The sequence below is a fragment of the Rhodnius prolixus genome, unplaced genomic scaffold (assembly GCF_049639745.1).
Source record: "Rhodnius prolixus isolate KJV_2025 unplaced genomic scaffold, Rpr scaffold_4, whole genome shotgun sequence".
Taxonomy (NCBI): Eukaryota; Metazoa; Arthropoda; class Insecta; order Hemiptera; family Reduviidae; genus Rhodnius; species Rhodnius prolixus.
The window spans coordinates 495,637-518,197 of record NW_027411614.1 but is presented as its reverse complement, the minus strand read 5'-3'; the positions used below and the strand labels follow the sequence as shown (position 1 = coordinate 518,197).

Below are 22,561 nucleotides of genomic sequence, written 5' to 3'. Positions count from 1 at the left end.
TCTCGGGTGATGAGTCGGCAAACTATAGAGTGTAGATTAGATTAGATTAGACTAGGGCGGCTTCAAGGCCTACGCCACTGCGACCCCTTTGGATCTATTGTGGCTCCCCTCACTCTAAAGATCGCCCTCCAGACCTGTCCTTTTAATCAGACTCTTAATTCTGGAGAGCGGCTCCCTGGGTAAAGCTGTCAGGCCTTGGATTTCCACCCTGAGAAGTAACAACTTTAGCCACACGAGCCCCTCACACTGACACAACACTGGTGGGACTGCCGTTTCCTTCTCTTCCTGACGGAACCTAATAAAGGCTATCATCCGCCAGGCCCATGCGATGCATGTGTTTTCTGAGTCTGCAGTGGCCGGTAAATAGGCCTACAATTATCCTTATAGCCCCACGGCCTTGACGGATTAATTCTGCTGTCAATAAAGTGATTAATTTCCGAAAAGAAAGTGCAAAACCGGTCAGGGATCCAATAAACGTACTTGCTAAAACGGATCCAATCAAAGATACCAGTGAAACAGGTTTGGAAAAATTCGGAATTTGATGGTTATAACTTGGAGTTATAGTTAACCAGAGTTCATACATAAGATGAGAATGGGTCTAACAGACCAACAAAAGAAATCGCTTTTAGTAATGGAGAATTGGTTTTAACCACTTATATACGAGTAAATTTGTATGTATGTGTGGGTACGACGAGACAATATCGTAATATACACAAGACATACATATAAGGAAACATGGGTGTAGACACAGTTTTGTGAGGCTCTCATTCCGATTTCGATAAGGAGTATAAAGGGGGGTAAGAATATAGACAAGGATGATGGTAGGAGAAGACGAGAAGGACAGTCTCGTCGTCGTCTCGTCGTTGTTGTTATTGTTGTTGGAGAGTTAAGTTTCATTTATATAGCACCACTTCCCACGATGAAGAAGGAGAAAGAGTAAAAATTGAGGGGGATAGAAGATAGTTAGAGGTTGTAATAGCTGGTTGGAACCAGAGAAAGAGAGAGCAATGTCAACGTTTCTCATTCTTCTTGAGGAAAGAAAGTGGCAGGAGGCGGCAGTCAGTCAGTTGGGTTAGAAAGATGAAGACGATTCAATTTTATTGGGAGAAGAGACGGGGCGAGGGGGGTGGTTGATAGCGAACGGGTTAGATAGTAGTAGAGGGTTTTGGTATATAATCCAGTTGGGTGGCGCTGGTGGAAAAACGGACGCCCCTGGATGGAAGAGGAAGCTACTGCATGGACTGGAGTGTGGTATAAGGAGAGCAGGTTCAACTCTGGAGGAATACAAAGACTAGAAGAAGAAGAAGAAGAAGAGGCTATTTAATCAAAGACTAGTCATCATCTAGCTATTGGAAAAGTTTTGCGCTAGTTCTAGAAAACAAGGGCAAATATTGCTCAATCAAACTAAGAACTGTAGGAGAAGAGTGGAAGCTGAGAGTCTGTGAGAGAGAGAGAGAGAGAGAGAAGGAGTATGCCGCCTCCACCGCCGCCTCTCGTACCTCTCAAAATCCATGCTGCCCCCCGCCACTTTCACACACACACATTCGCGAACAAGCCCGACAGAGGAGAGATATATCGATTGAATGAAAGAAGTAGGGTCGTGTGTGCACCGTTCGGGCGCATTCATCCCTTCATCAAGATAATAACAAGAAATGGGGTACGGGGTTTCTCTATTTAATAAAACTAATGCGATGAAGTGAAAGAGGAGTGGGGGGAAGGCCAACTGAGAGACAGGGGAGCGACTCTGATGGTTTTGGCTAGAGGGTGATGAATTAAAACCAAACGCTATTCCCCTCCAAAGCCAGTGTATATCCCCCACTTCTTACCCCTACACGTACAATTAATGGAACTTAGGCACGTAAACCTAACCTCTTCGTCCTGTCCTTCTCTCACCTCGATGATAAGCCATATTTCCCATTCTTCCTCCAGCCCCACTCTCTGACAAATACCTACTTGACCCAGACTTAGGGAAAATGAAGACAGTGAGGCAAGAATAAATTTACAACTTTGTGTTGCATAGAACTTCAGTTTTGATTTTACCAACAGCCCTGAATTCTTGCTAGATTGCATGTTATACATTTATTTTCCGAATAACACGAGGAACCTCCCAACTGTTCGATTTTATTTTGCGCTTGCCCTAAGGGTTCTCTCTTGAAGACTTGCACGAAGCTTAAAAAAAAAAAATCCAGACTTTCCAGTTCTTAACATGAAACTTAAACATCTCTTTAGAAATCCATTAAGTTCAAGTTATTTTTACTCTTTTTTTCGAAACCCTCGTAAGAAATAATATTATGGTAGTGTAGATTTTCGATTTTAACTTATATCTTATAACCTCAACTATCTTAAACGAACTTCCAAGAAAAACAGGCTCTGATATCCATTTAGCCAGAGCTGGTGTTTCTCAGGGCAGTGTCCTAGATCCTCTTCTCTACATCCAAATACCATTCTTTCCACCTTCGCTGACGATACTACAATCTTATCTCCTCATTCCGATCCTTTTATCGCTACACGAGCTCTACAAACACACATCAACCTCCTACAGGACTGGCTTATCAAATGGCAAATCAAAAATAACGTTACGAAATCAAAATAATATAGTACCTATGTTATTTACTCTTATCCTACCTCCCATCTTCATGAACCAAACTTCTGTACCAACTGTGGACAATGTACGCTACTTTGGACTGTACCTAGAAGCAAACGGTTGACATGGACTCCCCATACTAGACTGAAAAGACAAGAAACTAACCAATGCTACAAAACTTCTCGCCAGTCTACTTGCCAAACGATCTAAACTCAACTTACAATACAAAAGATACCTGTTGTTACTGCGACCTATTTGGTCATATGGGGATCGACTAAACGTTCCAATTCTTTACGCATTCAGACTTTACGGTCAAAAATACTACGAAAACGATTTCAATAAATGCCATAAATAAATATACCATAAATGCCAGATTTTATTTAATATTATACAATCAGAGTTCTTACAGAATTCTTTGTCTTCGAACTTAGTATAATTATAGCATAACTTTAGATCTAATGCCTTTTCTTTATTTTAGATTTTTATGCTACTTGTTCCAATCCTCTAGTACTGTCTTTCGCCTCCTCTTACATCCAAAATAATACTCGCAGACTGAATTGCCAGTAGCCCCGCGACTTATCCCTGTCTGAAGACCTAAAAATCATATCCTGTAAGGAGTGCTACCGCTAGCCAGTTTCTTTCCTCCTGCCATCCAAGCATTCATTTATCTAATATATTCCTATTTACTTAATGGATATTATATTATATAGATCTATATATCTATTAAATAGATTTTAAATATCAAAATAAATTTAAAAAAATTAATTTATTTAAATCTTTTATTGAAATTTGCTTGTTGCAGCGATTGTTGCAACAAGCAAATGTGATGTAATATAATGTCTTGAATGAAGATTGGAGAAGGCACCCAGTGTCGACACTCCATTAACGTGAACGGATTTTTATGTATTTAAAAATGCCAAATATTTAACTAAAATATGCATTTATTTTCGTCAATTATGTGGAAAATATGTGATTTTCTTAAAATATTTTCTGGAATATTTAAGTAAAATGGACATTTTTTTATAAAAATGAAATTTTTTTTGGGGGGGGCAAGTTATAAAGTAAAGTCACGTAGAGTAATCGCCTATTTTTCCAGGCGGGGCTTAACGTCCAACTACCATTTACTAGGTGTCGTGGACGGAGGCGAATAGCAAACGTACTTTACTATTTCTCATTTAACCATTAAATAAAATCCAAGGCCAAGACCGGGAATCGAACCCAGTACCACAATGCATATTAGCTTTGCAGGTCTCGCCTCTTAACCAGCTCGGCTACCGTGGCGCCTGGCAAGTTATAATTATTTATACAAGAAAAGAATATTTTTACAATTTATAATAATTTATTAGGAACAAAATAATTTGTTTTTACAAGTTATAATGATTTATACAACAAAGAACATTTTTACTATTTATAAAAAGATGTGTTAAATTTTCAATTTTGAAAACTTCACTCTTCGAAATTGTTTGCAACCAAATGAAATTTCAAATGTTGGAACGTAAAGTGACGACGATCTGGGCGTAAGATGGACTTCTAACGACTAAAAGATCGTTCAACATCTACAGATGTTATAGGTGCCTTGCTGAAAGAAGTTATCTCGTTGGTTGTAAAGGGTACACGATGTTCTGAGGTGACTTCTGTTCCACTGATAATATCAGAAATCTGGCAGATGGTCTCCCACCCTTTGTTCTTGCTCAGTACTTCTACCAGTTTTGATCTGATCAGATCTCCCTTACTCTCAGGTATTCCTTCCACCTTTTCGATGACTTTTTTAACGTTGGACACGTTTTCTGTCAGTTGAACATTTTGGGACTCAAGTTGGGTAATGGCTTGTGCAAGAAATACGCAATTGCCAGAAATGAATGCAAGGTCGTTCCTTAAATTAGGTTTCTCGAATAAAGACTTGGCTGTATTTATCGCTACTGCTCCGTCTTCGAGATGTGAAATATTCTTGATTTTATTGTAGTTTTCATAGTAATACTGAGCTGCTTCCAGCCAAGTACCCCATCTTGTCAATATTGGTTCTGGTGGAAGGCACAAGTCTGGATAGAGATCTTTTAGCATTTTAATGCGACTTGGTGCTTTTAAGAACACTTTTTTAACCACTGTGATTCACAGCCCTACAGTCTGTGATTCACAGTTCCTGTCAACCACCTCCCAATTATGAAAATATGCCCAAAATGAAAAATATGTACATATTTTGATTAAATATGTAGAAATATTTATTTATTTTATTCAAATATGTATAAATATGCGATAACATCCAAATATGTGGAAATATGTGGAATAAAAGTAGGCTCAAACGGCTTAAAGAGTGTCAGTATGAATACTTCTAGTTGAAAAACGTCTGTAAATTGCCTAGAAAAAAATATGTAAATACATACGAATCCGTTCCCTAGTTATGAGGAGAGTAGATCGCGCGGGGCCATCTTCTCTTCAATCTCCTTAGAAGGATTACCTGGTAATGTGGAAGAGAAGATAAGAAGATAAGATTAGGATGAGCTGCTGTAAAGGAATGAAAATTTTAAGAAAGGAGTTTTAGTAAGGTTCGTAAATGAAAGGGATTTTGAGGTCATTATGGTTGGTGAGTTTAGAAATATTAGAATGGAGCGTTGAGTAGTTTTCGTAGTATTTTTTGAACTGTAATGTCTGCAGGCGTAAAGAGTTGGATCGTTTAGTCGATCCCCATACTTCGATGCCGTATGACCAAATAGATCGCAGTAACAAACAGGTATAAAAGTCATTTGTTTTGTAGGTTGAGTTTAGATCGTAAAAAAATTAGGGAGATTTCTAAAACTAATGGAGACTTCTAAAGTGCAAATTTAGGGCGAAGTACTTTCAAATCAAGTGTTGTTTACACAACTTTAAAAATTTTTAATTAATTTTAAATAATTTAATTTAATAATGTAAAAGAATGGAAAACAGCGATGCAATAGAAGCACAAAAAAGACGAACAGCAATAGTGGAGCGATGATGTAACCACAGCAACCAGAAAGAATAAATCTCAAAAGTATGTTTTGTTCTCAACATCTTTTATCGTTCAGAATACGTTTGGTGACATGAGGAATAAGAGCCACACGTTAACAGAGGCCAAAACATTTGGACATCTTGGACAGTATCTGACATTGCTGCACTGTCGTTGGTTAAAAGTGTACGTATCTGCAGACTTTTAGTGTCAAGACATTTCATTACTTTGGTCTAGAAAAATATCCTGGCCCAAAAACCCCCTAGCATATCGTCTCAACACCCTTATATATTAGCTAGTTGAAGTAACTTCCGTTGACACGTAATACTTATATAGATTTATATATATATATATATATATCTTCAAGAATTTGTTTTATCAGTTTTTTATGTGCTCGTACAAGGTAAAAAAGGTAGTGCGTCATCATGTCGATTTTGGTATTTCGTGTTTTTAACGGGAAATATCTGTTTTGAGTTCCTCTTAGAGCGAAAAAGCTTCTCTTTTTTTTTGGAAACTTGAAAATAATGTGTGACCAAAATATCTCAAAAATTGGAAATCACCGGAAGCTGAAACTGGATATTCAGATTGGACCTTACCAGGGCACCTGACTGCAATCTGGCGGTCAAAACCACTCCAACCGGAAGTGTTCTCATTTCTGAAATTTTCTCTAAAGATGGCAGCACCGATTTTCTTTAAAATTTCTATCCACATTATACTAGTCAGGATTTAGCACTTTTTATTGAAAAACTGGAAAAAATTCACCAAGGAAATTCGATAAAGAACACATCTGGGCAAGAAAGATAGTTTTAAAGGACCATTTGAGTACAATATATGGTTATGTGAACTATATATTACAAAGAAAGATTAAAATGGGTCCGAATTTTTTTTTTGAGAGAGACTTAAAAAACTTCAATTTTTTTTTTAAACTTATTCTCGTTGCATTTGTGTTGGTCTACCACTTTTTTGATAAAGGAACTCTTCGGAGAGAGAGAGGGTGGCTTTCCTTCTTCCCTCTAATGAACCATTTCAGTACAATGTACGACTGTACTGTTTTATTTTATACGGGGTGAACTAATAAGTATTGTCCATAGGACTACTGTGTGTAGTACATCTAAAGTGGAGTTCAATGACGTATTGGCCAACTTCATATTTTTCCACTGTTCTTGAGTGACGTCACTTTAATTTTTTTTTTTCTAAAATCATTACTTTATTTTCCAATAAAAATGTTATTACTCAGAAAGATTTAGTCCGAATTCGATTCTGATGACACGGGTAGAAAGACAGATAAATTTTCTAAAAATTGATACCATTTCAAAGCATAAGTTATTCTCCAAACAGCCTCAATCTTCCTCCGGATGCTGGAAAATAAAAATAAAAATTGATTACTGGCCCATCTAAAAGAGTTTTCAATTAATTAAACAACTTGATAAACTAACACTGTTGAGTGCTCGTGAACACGTTTTCTTGTAAAACTAACGTAATTTCTCATACGAAGATAGAAAGGAATCCTGGAAAATGGATATACCGTTTGAAAGCCCACATTAGACAAGGGAACTTTTATAAAAAGTGCCAGCACCTAGGTCTGATAATGATCACACATAAGGGCCTAATGAGTTTTCTTGAAAATTTCTATTACTTTTATTTTTCCAGTATCCAGGAGGAAGATTGAGGCTGTTTGGAGAATAACTTATGCTTCGAAATGGTATCAATTTTTAGAAAATTTATCTGTCTTTCTAACCGTGTCATCAGAATCGAATTCGGACTAAAACTTTCTGAGTAATAACATTTTTATTGCAAAAAAAAGTAATGATTTTAGAAAAAAAAATTTAAAGTGACGTCACTCAAGAACAGTGGAAAAGATGAAGTTGGCCAATACGTCATTGAACTCCACTTTAGATGTACTACACACAGTACATCAATACTTACTGGTTCCCCCTGTATAGAGCGATTAAATGTCTTCATTAAATTCTGAGTCTGTGGAAAATTCCCGAACTACCGGAAGTAACACCATATTACTAAATTAATTTTTCATTTTTTTCTGAGATGTCCTAAAAAAATTTTCTGAGAAAAACCTAAAAATTGAAAACCTTGTCGATTACAATTTTTAATGATATTTTGACGTCTAGAAATCGTGAATAGTGAGTAAAATCACAGTTTATCCAACTACTATTCTTAGCCAGCTAACACGATCGAGGAGGAGATCGTCACTATTTTTTTTTTCCTCTCTTCCGGTCACTTTAAACAGAATTGAAATGCTACTCAAAATACAATTAAGACCATAGCCTAAACCTGAACAATTCCATAGGGCAAAATGCACCCTTATTTTGGGACAAAAATTGACAGTAATAAAACTATTAGGGCTCTAAATCTGACACTAATATTATAGTTAGGTTTTGAAATAACACGTAAGTGAGACTTGCACAATATGGATAATTTTATATGTATAAAGAACTACGCCTGACTAGAGGATGAATCCAGTCGGACATATTCCATTCCCTTTATTTTACTAAGTTCCTCTCTGCACATGGTAGATACGTTAATCGTATCAGACAGTTATAATAGGGGTAGATCAATCCCCTCCCTCTCTCTATACCAGTTTGTTGTCTCCCCTCATTCTATGGGCTCCAGGGTGTGTGTGTGTTTTGCTCTCCCCTTTTTCTAAACTTTTAAATGTGATGCCGAAGGGGATGGGACACAGGAGGGTAATATTGAGGAAGGTTAGATTCTCCCCTTGATGTTAACTCGTGCAATAGCATTATAGAACAAACTATCCTTATCACAACTAACACATTATATTTATCTACCATAAAACTAGTATTACCTACTATTTAACTTTCGGAAGCAATCACATGATTTTTGCCTGCAATAATTCTTGAAGGACTAACTTAGAAATTCTTAAATTCCCAACTTTGTTCTTTTTTTAAAAATTAAGTCGCGTCAACATCTGGCCATAAGCCTGCCTCTGGAGCATTTTTCAGCAATGACGGCTTCTGGACAGTATTCTCTAGTTACAGACATCAACGGATCATACTTTAAGGAGCTCCTAGGAAATGTAAGAAGTTCCTAGGAACTGTAAGAACTCCTAGGAACAGTAAGAAGCTCCTAGGAACTGTAAGAAGCTCCTAGGAACTGTAAGGAGCTCCTAGGAACAGTAAGAAGCTCCTAGGAACTGTAAGAAGCTCCTAGGAACTGTAAGAAGCTCCTAGGAGCTGTTAAGGTAAATAGTTAAGAATTAAAAAAAAGAAGGAATTTCCTCAAATTACGTTGGGTCTCCTATTGAGCTCAAATCCAAATTTACAATTTCCAGCTTCCTACAATCCCCCCCCAATTAATAATCATGGAATTCCAGCCATTTTAAAGGACCATTCACTGGAAAGCTTTTCTAGCCATAAGTTTTCACTATGACGTCAAGAACGTATCTCTGAAGTTGTCATTTTATCCCAGAAACATTACATGCTCAGTTGAAATCAAATTAAACATCTACTTTCCTTAACATCCGGTTTCATACCCCTTTCTATCGCGACCCCCTAACGAATAAAAAGTAATTAATGGATTGAAAAATAAAGTGAAACTAAAAATGATAAATTATTATATAATATTATTTAAATTACATGAATATTATTCGTATATTAATAAAATAATAAATTTTAATAAATTGTAAAACGTGTGAAAAGTGAGCACATTAATCCAGAAAGTGAGGCGGAAGAGTTGGTCTTCACCATGTTGAATTTTCATATGTAATTAACAGCGTCAAATATTTGCATTAATTAAATTATGTAATGAATATTAAGTACACCGTGGTGAAGAGTGGGGGGCCCTTCCGGTTTGGCTTTTCAACAATAATATAACCACTTTTATGATATTTAGTGTCACCATTTTATGTATATACGAGTATGTACATTCTTGGTAATAAAAAGACGCGTTGGATGTTACCGTTTCTTCAAATTTCCAAGGTAATTATGCTAATATTCGTGCTAGAAAGAAGTTTCTTGTTTCCACACTTAGTAACTGCCATCTTGTCGGAGATATAAGGAAGAACACATCTTGAACTAGAGGAGCGTTATCCGGAAAGGAGGGCACCAAACTTTCCCCACCCCTCCACAGCACATTATTTACCATTAGGAAGTATACTACTGTGAACTGCGGGCAAAGGATCCTACCATCTCAGAAAACGATCACCGTGGACCTGGAAACCACGATCTACAGTCTAGAATTTGGGCGGAAGTATTCCTGGAGGAGAAGTGAAGCCTGAGAGTTGTTACACCTGATTCCAGTAAGTGCCCTGATTGTTCATCTTACGAAGCTGAACTATGGAGCTTTCCTGTTTCCGTAACATTCAGTCAGCCCTATCCGAAACCCTGCGCTGTATCAAAGACGCTCCCTTTTATGCCTACAATCTTACCCTTTATACCTTAATACCCTTTCGGATAGGCGCCACGGTAGACGAGCGGTTATAGGCTAGACCCGCAATGCTAAGATGTATTGTTGGTTTAGTGGGTTCGATTCCCCGGGGTCTAGGCCTTGGATTTTATTTAATGTTCAATATGAGAACTTTGTAGTAAAGTAGGTTAGGCGGTGATAGGCTAGACCCGCAATGCTAAGATGTATTTTTGGTTTAGTGGATTTGATTCCCCTGGTCTAAGCCTTGGATTTTATTTAATGGTTAATATTAGAAAATTTACAGTAAATTATGTTTGTTAGACGCCTCCGCCCACGATTCCTAATTAGATAGTTGGACGTAGAGCCAACCTTTCTGATCTGGTTACATTTAAATACAACCTTCTCCTTCTAATTTCCACCTACCACACTTCCTGAAAACCCTTCTTTTGAAGCGCAAGCGGCCAAGAGAGCCAATAATGAAAAGATCTTAGCTTGGAAGGGACTAAAAAGGAGGTGGGCTTCGTCAAGTTTGTTAGTTTCATCTTTGCGATTTCTTTCACTCATTGTACGCTCTAAAGTTGTGAATAAGAAACCAAGAAACAGGATAACTGGTAAAAACTACTTTTTCGACCTTAGGTGACGTAATTTCCGGTAAAGGATAAAAAGAAAACAAAACAAAAAAATCTGTACGATTCTAATACATCTTTTTACAAGATGAGAGAGTAGTCAAAATAGTCACTCCATTGCTAATTATTAGCTAGGTCAAGTAAATTGTTTATCATTACAAAGGACACCTGTCAGCTGATACTTAATGACATGGTACAGCTGTTATATTGGACAGTGTAAGTATAATTAGAACATCGACAGAAGCACAATATCAAACCTTAGCAATATGATAACATATATGCTCAGAATTTGATTAAATTCAAAACATTATAATTAACAAATATGAAACTGGATTGGCTATAGTGGAATTTCCAATTCTAATTACTGGGACAGGGATATCCCTAAATTTTTGTCATTTTTGGGGAAGAGAGAGGGAGAGGAGACCCTACAAAGTGCCATTTTACCATTAAAGGTTGTCCAGAAAATAATGCAGGATTTTCAGTTTTCTTTAAAAATACCCCTCCAAATAGTAAACTGTTTATGTTTGTTGAACTGTTGACTTTTATAAATTGTAAACACTTATTCATCCTCTTTCAAACCAAAATGTATGTTTACCTCTGTAACATTTTGCTACTTGGAAATAATTCAGTCTTTACTAAGATATCAAAGCGTGATTTTCGCATACCTCTGTAACATTTTGCTACTTGGAAATAATTCAGTCTTTACTAGGATATCAAAGCGTGATTTTCGCATACCTCTGTAACATTTTGCTACTTAGAAATAATTCAGTCTTTACTAAGATATCAAAGCGTGATTTTCGCATACCTCTGTAACATTTTGCTACTTAGAAATAATTCAGTCTTTACTAAGATATCAAAGCGTGATTTTCGCATACCTCTGTAACATTTTGCTACTTGGAAATAATTCAGTCTTTACTAGGATATCAAAGCGTGATTTTCGCATACCTCTGTAACATTTTGCTACTTGGAAATAATTCAGTCTTTACTAAGATATCAAAGCGTGATTTTCGCATACCTCTGTAACATTTTGCTACTTGGAAATAATTCAGTCTTTACTAAGATATCAAAGCGTGATTTTCGCATACCTCTGTAACATTTTGCTACTTGGAAATAATTCAGTCTTTACTAAGATATCAAAGCGTGATTTTCGCATACCTCTGTAACATTTTGCTACTTAGAAATAATTCAGTCTTTACTAAGATATCAAAGCGTGATTTTCGCATAATTTTTATTTTACGAGTTCAAACTCGGCCGGAACGGGGCCCAAAACGGCCAGAAATGATGTCTGGGGCGAAGGCAGTACAATATAAGTGAGTGTGCACTGTCAAACGGTGGTTCCAGAGATTTCGAAACTAATGGAGACTCTATTTTGATTAATATATTATACAATAAAAACAGTTATAAATCATTAATTTTTTATTTTTATTTTAAAACCATAATCCAGCATTATTTTCCGGATAACCCTATAGTATTTTGAGGAACGTAAAATGTTTTGCAGTAATTTCGCGCTTAAAGCAAAAAAAAAAAAAATTCCAGCCGGAAGTGGAAGCCATCAGTGGGATGAATCTTTCACTTTTTGAGATTTTATCGAAATTTGGCAATGACTTTTCTTGTCTTTTATAGAGATCTAAATCTAGGAAAATTCATTATCTAGAGCAGAAAAATAATTCGAGTTCACCAAGGAAATATTTGGATTGAAATGGCCCATGAGTTCGAAAAAGTGATACTTAGAAAATTGTTTGGTTTACTTACACGCACTGTGAGTGAATGAGTTTTTTTTGGAAAAAATGTATTGAAACACGCAAAAAACGAAGGAAAAAAGAAAATTTGTATATTTTGGAATTGGAACCAAAATCCTTGAGCAGGAAGTTACTGCACTGTATTTGTTTTTTTTTCACACAATTCCCCCCCCCCCATTTTTCGAAAAATCAATTCCCAAAATTCTGATTAAAAAATGGCCGTATCTAGATCGAAAGTGTAAGCTGTTAAATTTAAAGAATCATTTCAGTACGTCTTCATTCAATATTATAAAAAGGTGTCACTGTACTTCGTCGATTTCGCGGAAAATTCCACAACCCCAGAAGCAGGAAGCATCATTTGCTCTAAGTGAATGGACTACTTCCGTTCTGGAAGATATCTTTAAAGAATAATGTATGATTTTTGTATAAAAAAAAAATAGTATTTTTTTTTCCTTTTTTTGAATCAATTGTTTACATCTTAGACGCCACGATAGCGGAGCGGTTATAGGCTAGACCCGCAATGCTAAGATGTATTGTTGGTTTAGTGGTTTCGATTCCCTTTGGTGTTGGCCTTGGATTTTATTTAATGGTTAATATGAGAACTTTGTAGTGAAGTATGTTTGTTAGTCGGCTCCATCCACGACACCTAATTTGGTAGTTGGACGTAAAGCCCGCCTGAAAAAAGGCAATTACTTTACTTAATTGTTTACACCAGGTGTTAACTGTCTACGAAAATTCCTTAGCCATGGAGTATTAACCTTTAAATCAGGACCTCTCAATAAACACATTTTTTAGCAATCAAAAGGAGATAATAAAGAAGTATTAAAGTAGAATGTTCAACAAGAAATATAATAAATAAATAGAAAGCGGCCAATAACAACGTGGCTAATACAATTTTACAAACAAATCTTACAACGGAACAAAAAAAAAGAATAAAGAAGGCTGAAAGAGAACAAAATAAAGCTTGAGAAAGGAGAGTGAACGCAGGTAGAAATTATAAATTGGCAGGTTATTATTGTGGAATGAATTGAGCCGGCTGTGTCCCAACTGTTTACCTGGTGTTTAACCTGTGGTAAAGAGAGAGCTTTTCTCTTGATGCTGATCTCTTTTTCGACAGTATCGCTCAGTGAAGAGAGAGGGAGCTCAGAGAAGAGAAGATACAGAGAGCGAGAGAGAATCCTACCTACACTTGTACACCGCTCATCATCTATAACTTTGGAACACTAATGTAAGTTGACAAGACAAAACATGCACCACTTTTGCGGTCTACCTTAAACTATACCCATACCTTTTACCCATACTCACACAAACACACAACCCATACCTACGAACCCGCCCCCCCCCCAAAAAAAAACCTCTCTACCTGTTTCAAGAGAACTATCCAATCATTTGGCCAGGAGGGTACAGCAGGCTAAAATGGTAATTGGATATATAGCTTTGCGACAAAACAACATAATATCTGTCGCTTTTGAAAGCTGCTGTCTTTCTTACACCCACTTATTTTATTTCTCCTTCTCCTCTTCCTCTCATGCCCAGAAGAGGGCGGTAAACAACAATGGGGAAAAAAATCTTTAAACAGTAAAAGTGGTATTCTCATTTATCTTAAGTGACTTTTAAAAGCATTTCTATCAAGATTAATTTTATAAGTCTTCTACTTCTTTAAAGGTGACATATGTTAACAAAATGCTATCATGTTTAAAGAACAAGAAAAGAAAAGGAAGGAAAAAGATGATTATTATGAACGTACAACTGCTGAGAAACTGGAAAAACATGCCCTCAACTTTCTCTTAGTGCAACTCGCAAGATTTTTCGTTAAAACTTTGAATTTTTACTAGAAATGAAAAGTGGACATCAATAAAAAGAATCCTAAGGAGAAGCGGACTTGAAGAAGGTTTCCTTGAAACTTAATGATGCCGAGGAAGGCTACACCTTACTATGAATGCGGAAAAGTCCTTGGGATTGATTGTAAGGACTCGGCTCTCCTGTACAGGACTATTATAGTCCCCAAAAACACGATTCAAATATCATCTCTTACTGGTTAAAATGCAAGAAAATAAAAAAAAAACATCTTAAAGAAGGCATACTAAAAAAGCGCTTCTAACAATAATAAATCTAATTTTACAGTTTCAGGATAACATAGGAGATCATTTAACAGGCTCATTTCATAGAATCAGAGAAAGTAAAAGAGGAACCTTATATAAAAATCTTGTAACGGTTAAATCAATATTAAGCAATGCTATATTATAAATAAAAGCAAGCAAATCTTACTGCATAATCCAGTTCTATGAAGTTATGTAAAACTTTATCCAATAACATACCTGAAACAAAATAAAAATCATATGTTAGTAAATGACATAAAGACATAATTATATAAATATATAATTAGTGAAGTTCATTAATAAATTCAATTTGCTCATTAAGATAATGGATAAATCGATTGTTCGATCATTTTGATTATAATCTGGTTAAACATGGTGGCTATGTTTATAAAATGTTTTTCTTTTTAAATGTCAAATTCTACAACATACATCTCCATACTCAATTTTGGTCTCCGCTATTAAAAATTATGCAAAGCAGAGTGCTATACCGGAATGGCAGCGGATATACAAATTGTCAAAGACGAGAAAAGGCCCAATTTTACACAGCCATACAAATCTAGTGTCCCCCAAAAGGCCATGGGACCATCTAGCCAGGAATGGTGTGGAAACAACGCACCAGTGTTCCGAGTATTTCTGGAATATTAGCAGACACCAACCATCTGATCCTGGAATGTGCTAATTACTCTAAAGGAAAAGAACTATTTTGGAGGGCTGTTCTAGCGACTGGATGTCCTTTCACTGCCAATCTAAGCACTATTCTTGCATCTAATGATGACAGCATTTACACAGGACTCTTTGAGTTCATAAAAAAACAACAGGATAACTCTGTAAATATTCAAAATACTAAAGAAGAAGCTTCGAAAGAAGAAATTTAAATGGCTGATTTTCTAAGCTCAAGAGGCCAAAACAAGGGAAAAAAATGTCAAATTCATTACTAATATTTCTAAGAAGATGATCGACTACAGGGGGGGGGGCCAAATACCTGAATTCTAAATCTTCCATAATTCATAAATTAATCCTCTTTAAGATCAAGACAAAAACAAAATGATCTCCCGCCAAAAAATATAATTATGCACCGTTCTTATCAGTGTTGGAAGTTGTATATTCAGTACTTCAGAAACTGATTAAAGTAAAGTAATTGCCTATTTTTTCAGGCGGACTTTACGTCCAACTACCAAATTAGGTGTCGTGAAGGGAGGCGACTAGCAAACATACTTTACTGTAAATTTCTCATATTAACCATTAAATAAAATCCAAAACCTAGACACCAGTAATCGAATCCACTAACCAACAATACACATTATCATTGCGGGTCTAGTCTCTTAACCGCTCGGCTATCGTGGCGCCGCAGAAACTGATTAAAAAGCCAAACTAGTTGGTGAAAAAGTATGGTATTTGTCCTAGCATTGTGAATCTAAGGAAAGGTGTCAAAACTTTATGTGGTGCCTAAAGGACAACTGTTGCAAGGAGCGACGATGAGAACGTTCTTAATCGTCAACCTAATCTTGCTACAAAGTAGAAAACGGGAATTATCCTCAGAACACCTGGGAAACATGTTTAGATGGAGTGGATGGAGGATGTCTCTTGAACACTGCTCCCCTTATTTCAATCTAAGGGATCATGCGATCCGTGATGTATAACTATATCATACTCCGAGCTAAAGCTAAACTTCTACGAGTTAACTATCATAGTAAACTCGGATTGGAAAGAACTTCCCTAGCTTCTGACCTCTCCAGAAAATAGGTGTAACAACCGGGCATTTAAAGAAAGGATGTACTCTCATTTTGGAGGAGAGATGTTCAAGCTTAATAGAGGATTTTATCCAAGTTCTCTTTATTACGGTGCTTAAAGCCCGGGTAGTGTTAGGGCGGAATACATCTTCACTGGGTATCATTAGAAAATGACTGATATCGAGAAAGAAGTGCCTATACCAATCTACCAATCCAAGGATTCCTGGAATTCAACTAAAGAAACTGGATAGTTACCCGGATTAGAGCCAATTCCTAGCGCGGAACACCAAAAAGTGAGTATACTTCCATTACAGGAACCCCAATCACGAGTAAATATAATAAAAGCAGTATGCACTCGCCGCACAATTTGAACTATCCTGGAATTTGTTATCTTCACTCAGAGATCTACGTAGATTAGGATCTACTTTACGGGCACTGAGCTAGCTAAAAGTGGGAAACCACTATTTTAGGGATGGACTACAGCCGCTGTATGTAGTGTTCAATTTGAACCAGCCATATCCAGTGACTTCTAACTAAACCAATAAACTCCCCTAACGTAATGCGCACCCTTCTTTGGCATTAAAAAATAAATAATTAATAATAAATTTTATTTATTCATCAGAGTGAATGGGGGGGGGCGCCTCAACAGAAATTTATTTTAACAATTGAAAAAGCTGATAAAATATTTAGAAATATGAATATTTGAATGTACGCGCATCAGCTGGATTGTTCATATTGAATAAAGTTGGAGAGTTTAGTGGAAATGAGATTGCACTCTTCTTATTGGCTGGGGTGTGATGGGTGTGGAGAATTGGGTTCGGCTGTTAGGGGTGTCGGCGCTTTAGTAAGCTTTAGGAAATGTTCTCGAACACATACGTACACAGAGGCAACCATAGATGATTCTATACAGTAACAGCTTCCACTAACACATATTGCCATTATATATATACTCGTATACATATATATATATATATATATATATATAACATACTCAAACTATCTTATCGCTAAGAAACACCTACATAAACATAGCCACCATGTTTAACCAGATTATAATCTCAATATCTTGTAAACATTTATTAAGTTTTTAACGCTTTATTTGGTAAAGTTTTTTTTTCACAATTTTAATTCAAATATTTAATGCAAATTGTATTTATATAAACAAACCTTAACCCGGTTAATATCGTCAGTAAGAGTACTGCGAGAAGGAAATTTAAGTAAAGCGGAAATCAGTACACCAAACCTCTGATAATGGATGAAAATCCGAAACTGGTCAATAATAGAATAACAACGAAAAAATGCGAACTAGACAACTATCTTCTCCAAGCTAAATCTAATGTTCCACCATTTCTGTGAATATGAAGGTAGCAGGGACTGTTCTTCCTTTAAAAGTAGGACTTCCCTTACCCTAAATTTGGCCTAAAGAAGGACTCCTTGAGTTAAATTATGCTGATTCGTGACAGACATACAAACACGACGGCAATACTTCCACACACACACGACCGGATAAACCAAACTAACTAAGAAGAAAACACAAAAAGAAAAAATTTAATTGAAAAAGTAAATCTGTAGAGAGTGACCGTACAAAACGTGAGAAAGAGAAGAGAAAAGAGAGAAAATCATTTTAGGTAAATTAAATTTTCCAGGAAAATAATATAGAAGAGGGGGGTGGGCGGAAAAGCCCTTGAATTAATTTAATTACACTTTTGAACAATACTCTCTCTTGTTCAAATAATAAATTTGAAAGCAAATAAAATTGTTCGTCTAACGAGTGGATATTCTATTACCTTAACAGTAGCATACTACGTCTAAAATATAAATATGGCTAAAGTAACAGCAAAATAACCTGAATAACTATAACCTACTCACATACACAAACACAAAAAACCAAAATAGGCTAATTATGTGTGGAAAAACCATTAGGTGATTGCAAAAACTAAGAAAATTTCAAATTAAAGCTTTTCACTTAATTTATTTACGAGAACCAAACGCTGAAAGCAAACTCCTACTGACGCCTTACACATTTAATTATAATCTTACAAGTAAATGATTAACATTAAAAGCACAGAACAATAATTTTACAGTATAATTATTGTTAGAACAAAAGTGAACTCATTCTTCTAATAATGGTAAAACAGAATTTAGATGTGTTTAGAAAGAAGAAGAAGAAGAAGTAGCTTTAAAGCTAAATCCAAGTTGTACTTGCAAAGATCTGTTAAAGCTCTTTTCGGATAGACAAGACTTTGCTATCCCGTGCTTAATCCAAGAACGCTAGACTAGGTACTCTCTTGGATAATACGAGATAATAAAGGGTGCTTCCTTGAGCAGAGATTTCTGATTTGAAACTAGCTGCTGGCCCTACGAGCTTCTTCTTACATAGCAGAAGAAGGAACCAAGAGAACACTGTCCGAAGATCGAAAGTGCACTAGGAAAAAGCTCATGCTACTCATGCTGAATCCAAGGAATAGTCAAGAACGCTAGACTAGGTACCCTCTGCATAATAAGAGATAGTAAGGGGTGGTTCCTTGAGCAGAGATTCCCGATTTGAATCTAGCTGCTGGCCCTACGAGCTTCTTCTTAAATAGCAGAAGAAGGAACCAAGAGAACACTGTCCGATGATCGAAAGTGCACTAGGAAAAAGCTCATGCTACTCATGCTGAATCCAAGGAATTGTCAAGAACGCTAGACTAGGTACTCCCTGGATAATAACAGATAATAAGGGGTGGTTCCTTGAGCAAAGATTCCCGATTTGAATCTAGCTGCTGGCCCTACGAGCTTCTTCTTAAATAGCAGAAGAAGGAACCGAGAGAACACTGTCCATAGATCGACAGTGCACTGGGAAAAAACTCATGCTACTCATGGTTTAATCCAAGGAATTGTCAAGAACGCTAGACTAGGTACCCTCTGGATAATAGGAGATAATAACCGGTGGTTTCTTGAGCAGAGATTCCCGATTTGAATCTAGCTGCTGGCCCTACGAGCTTCTTAAATAGCAGAAGAAAGAACCGAGAGAACACTGTCCATAGATCGACAGTGCACTGAGGAAAAAGCTCAGTGCGCCAATGGGCTCACAGATATTCACACACCTTGAATTAAACAACAAAATAATAATCATCATAAAACAGCCAAGCACATGAAGAAGAAGAAGAAGAAGAAGAAGAAGAAGAAAACTTCGGAGAGAAATATGCAAAACTGCATAATAATAAAGTGCAGGTTTCATTTTATTTGAGGCTTTTAAATGAGACCAGGAGGACTTACAAAGTACCCATCACTGTGTTTTTTGTGCATCATGTTTATTCCTTCTTACCACTATTTGTGTGCCTTCTTGCTTATACAAGCTCACCTATCTCATCTTCCTAACAAGTTTATCTCTCTTCTATTCCCCACACCCTGTAATCCAAGGCTTAACATGGATAATAAAAACTTTTCAAATGGTAAAAAAAACTCTAAAATTTTGCGCTTTACAAGAACTTCACAAACCGAGAGAATACGTAACTTAAAAATGGTACCGGAAGTTATAGCTGGACAATAAACCCCCCTCCCCAAAAAAGGTATTTTTACTTCTTGTTTAAAGGAGTGATCAAAGTACAACGATCGTGTAAAAAATTTTTATATTGAGAGCATATCGGAGGTTATTGTTTCGTTCCATTGTACGAATATAGTGAGGCACCTGGGCGCCACGGTAGTCGAGCGGTTAAGAGGCTAGACCCGCAATGCTAAGATGTATTGTTGTTTTAGTGGGTTCGATTCCCTGGTCTAAGCCTTGGATTTTATTTAATGGTTAATATGAAAAATTTGTAGTAAAGTATATTAGGCGGTTATAGGCTAGACCCGCAATGCTATGATGTATTGTTGGTTTAGTGGGTTGGATTCCCCAGGTCTAGGCTTCAGATTTTATTTAATGGTTAATATGAGAAATTTGTAGTAAAGTATGTTAGACGAAAATAGGCTAGACCCGCAATGCTAAGATGTATTGTTGGTTTAGTGGGTTCGATTCCCTGGTCTGAGCCTTGGATTTTATTTTATGTGGTTAATAAAAGAAATTTACAGTAAAGTATGTTTGCTAGTCACCTCCGTCCACGACACCTAATTGGTAGTTGGACGTTAAGCCCCGCCTGGAAAAATAGGCGATTACTTTACTTTTTAGTGAGATACCCTCATTGGTGCCCAAAGTTACATAGTTTTTTGCTATTTATTCGTTTTTGTTCGCACACAAAAACATAATTTTTTTCCATGAAACACTTGCTTAAGGACCTCCAAAGTATTTCTCCAGTGAAAACACACTACAAAGACAATTTTAGAATAATCACACTACTACTACTAAGAAAAGTAAGAGGAAGTTAAATGATTCACGTGAAAATCATAAATTTACGATATATTTAGTACAAGTTTTAATTTTTTTTTCTAACTAAAATATGTTTCCCTAGACTGCTATCTGAAATGTTATATACAGCAGGTATAACATAAGGTAGTTGTTATTATTAATGGGAGGGGGTTTTTACCTATTGGGTCTCTACTAGTCAATAGAAAACTACAAAGCATCCCTTAGCTCCATATGTTGCTATTGTCATAGAACGGCTCTATAGATTCACCTTAGGAGGAGTTCTCGTAAAATTCTTAACTAAAAAAAAAATCACATCTTTAATTCTTACAAAACTTCTTAATGTTTGGCCAAATCCATAATTAATTCCTCACTAAATTGGAGATTTAGAATTTTAAATTGTTTCATAATTTTATAAAATACCGTTAAAAAATGTATAACAACGCGGGAACGTTATTAAATTTTTTTGTAAATTTAATATCTGTTACAAAATTCTAATAAATGAATAAATTTTATTAAACGAGCAAAAAATTAATAATGGGTATTAAATAATAAATAATACATAAAGCTTTCATAATTTTAATAATATTAAAATTTCTTAGAGGCTAATAAAAACGATTTGTAAGAAATGCGGACAGTATTACATCCGGAAAAAGCAACAAGAATGAGGCGCTCCCCAAACCCACTCTATATCCGCCCTATTTAATATTAACATTTTCTCGTCAAGCGTTGTAATATTATGTACGTATATAGACATACAGACTCACATATGTTACGTTATTATTTCAATCTGGGGTGAGTGAGTGAGAAAGTGAAGGAAATAATTCATATACATGAAATCTTAGGTGTACATATACTTTTTTTGATCTATGTTCATCATAAACTTAGTTTCGAAACCTCTAGAGAACCAAAAAGTTTTCAATTAAACCTTGTTTCTATCATTTTTTCTTTTCTTGCGTATTTTAACTGTTACAACAGTATTTGTATTGGTATAAGTAACATGAATGTGCAAACATATGTATGGACAAGCTCAATTCCGTAAACGTACGAGTAAATGCGATGTTAATTGACAGCGCTGGCGGCCAGTAAAAAGTTGGAATTTGAGCAATATGCTAGCAGTTTCTAATGAATTCAACCAAAGCCTACAGCATCTCGATAGACTCTATCTTCAAACCAGAAATGGGCCACCCAGGAAGTTGTACAATGGTTTTAAACGGGATGAGATATACTATGAGCAGTTCATAGTAATATGGTTAAAGTTGTTCCCCTTTTTTTGCAAATAGGTGGCGTTCTTCTGTTCCCCTAACCTGTACAGGTAAGACCCACAACAAGAACTTGAAGAAGTAGAAATGGAAAGCGAATTTTACACGGAAAATCTGGAAACGTTGGTAGTTTTCTTTATATAGCTTTTGTTTGAAGTAGTTTCGTTATAAAAAGGGATAAACTAGACCATGAAACTGGACATAATCTTCTTCAGACTGGACAGTTCATGGTCAACGGTTATTCATTCAGAAGTTGGTGAAAGTTTAAGAGGAGTCCATTTGTCAGTTCTGTCCTTTTTTTAACGCTAAAAAGAAAGATCGAACTGAACAATAAAGTGGGCGTATTTCTCTTGTGAAAGTGAAGAGTAATATGTTAAATGCTGACGCAAAATCCAAGCTTACAGCAATATTTGGACCCGTATTGGAAAGAATTCATCTGGTTTTGTTAGCGCCCTCCTCCAATTAGTGTTGTTCAAGAGCTGAGCTATAAGGCTATAAGGTTCGAGCCTTGAGCGCTCAAGCTCTCAGGGTTCAGCGGGTGGCTCGAGTCAGAGTTCGAGCTGAAGCCTCACAGAGAGCTCGTTGAGCCTCCAAGGATCGGCTCAAAAGACTGGAGCTTTGTTTTTTATATGAAGTATTTTGTACTAATTAATAAATTCATTTCTTAAAATTCATTAGCAGTAGTTAATGAATTTTTCAACATAGTTTTGTATAAATGAATACAATAATTTCTAAAATGTTCGTTGCTCATTGATTACTCGTCATTCCTTAAGAATTTAAAAAGGCTTGCACTTTGTGAGAGCCTTCAAACTCCAGGTTTGTGAGCCTCCAACTTGAGCTTCACGGCTATAAGGCTCG

At 36.1% G+C, this 22,561-nt stretch overlaps 1 protein-coding gene across 4 annotated transcripts in view; it reads right to left on the bottom strand.

The window, feature by feature from the left end:
* The window catches only part of LOC141455902 (uncharacterized), a 461,930-nt gene that overhangs the window by 400,578 nt on the left and 38,791 nt on the right, over window positions 1-22,561 (bottom strand). Inside the window, exon 2 of one of the 4 annotated variants that reach the window (XM_074131388.1) lies at window positions 14,560-14,609. The exons of the other annotated variants lie outside the window; for them this stretch is intronic. Coding sequence (XP_073987489.1) covers window positions 14,560-14,564 — 5 coding nt within the window. The 5' untranslated portion in view covers window positions 14,565-14,609. The remainder of the gene's footprint in view (window positions 1-14,559; window positions 14,610-22,561) is intronic. 4 annotated transcript variants of the gene reach the window in all.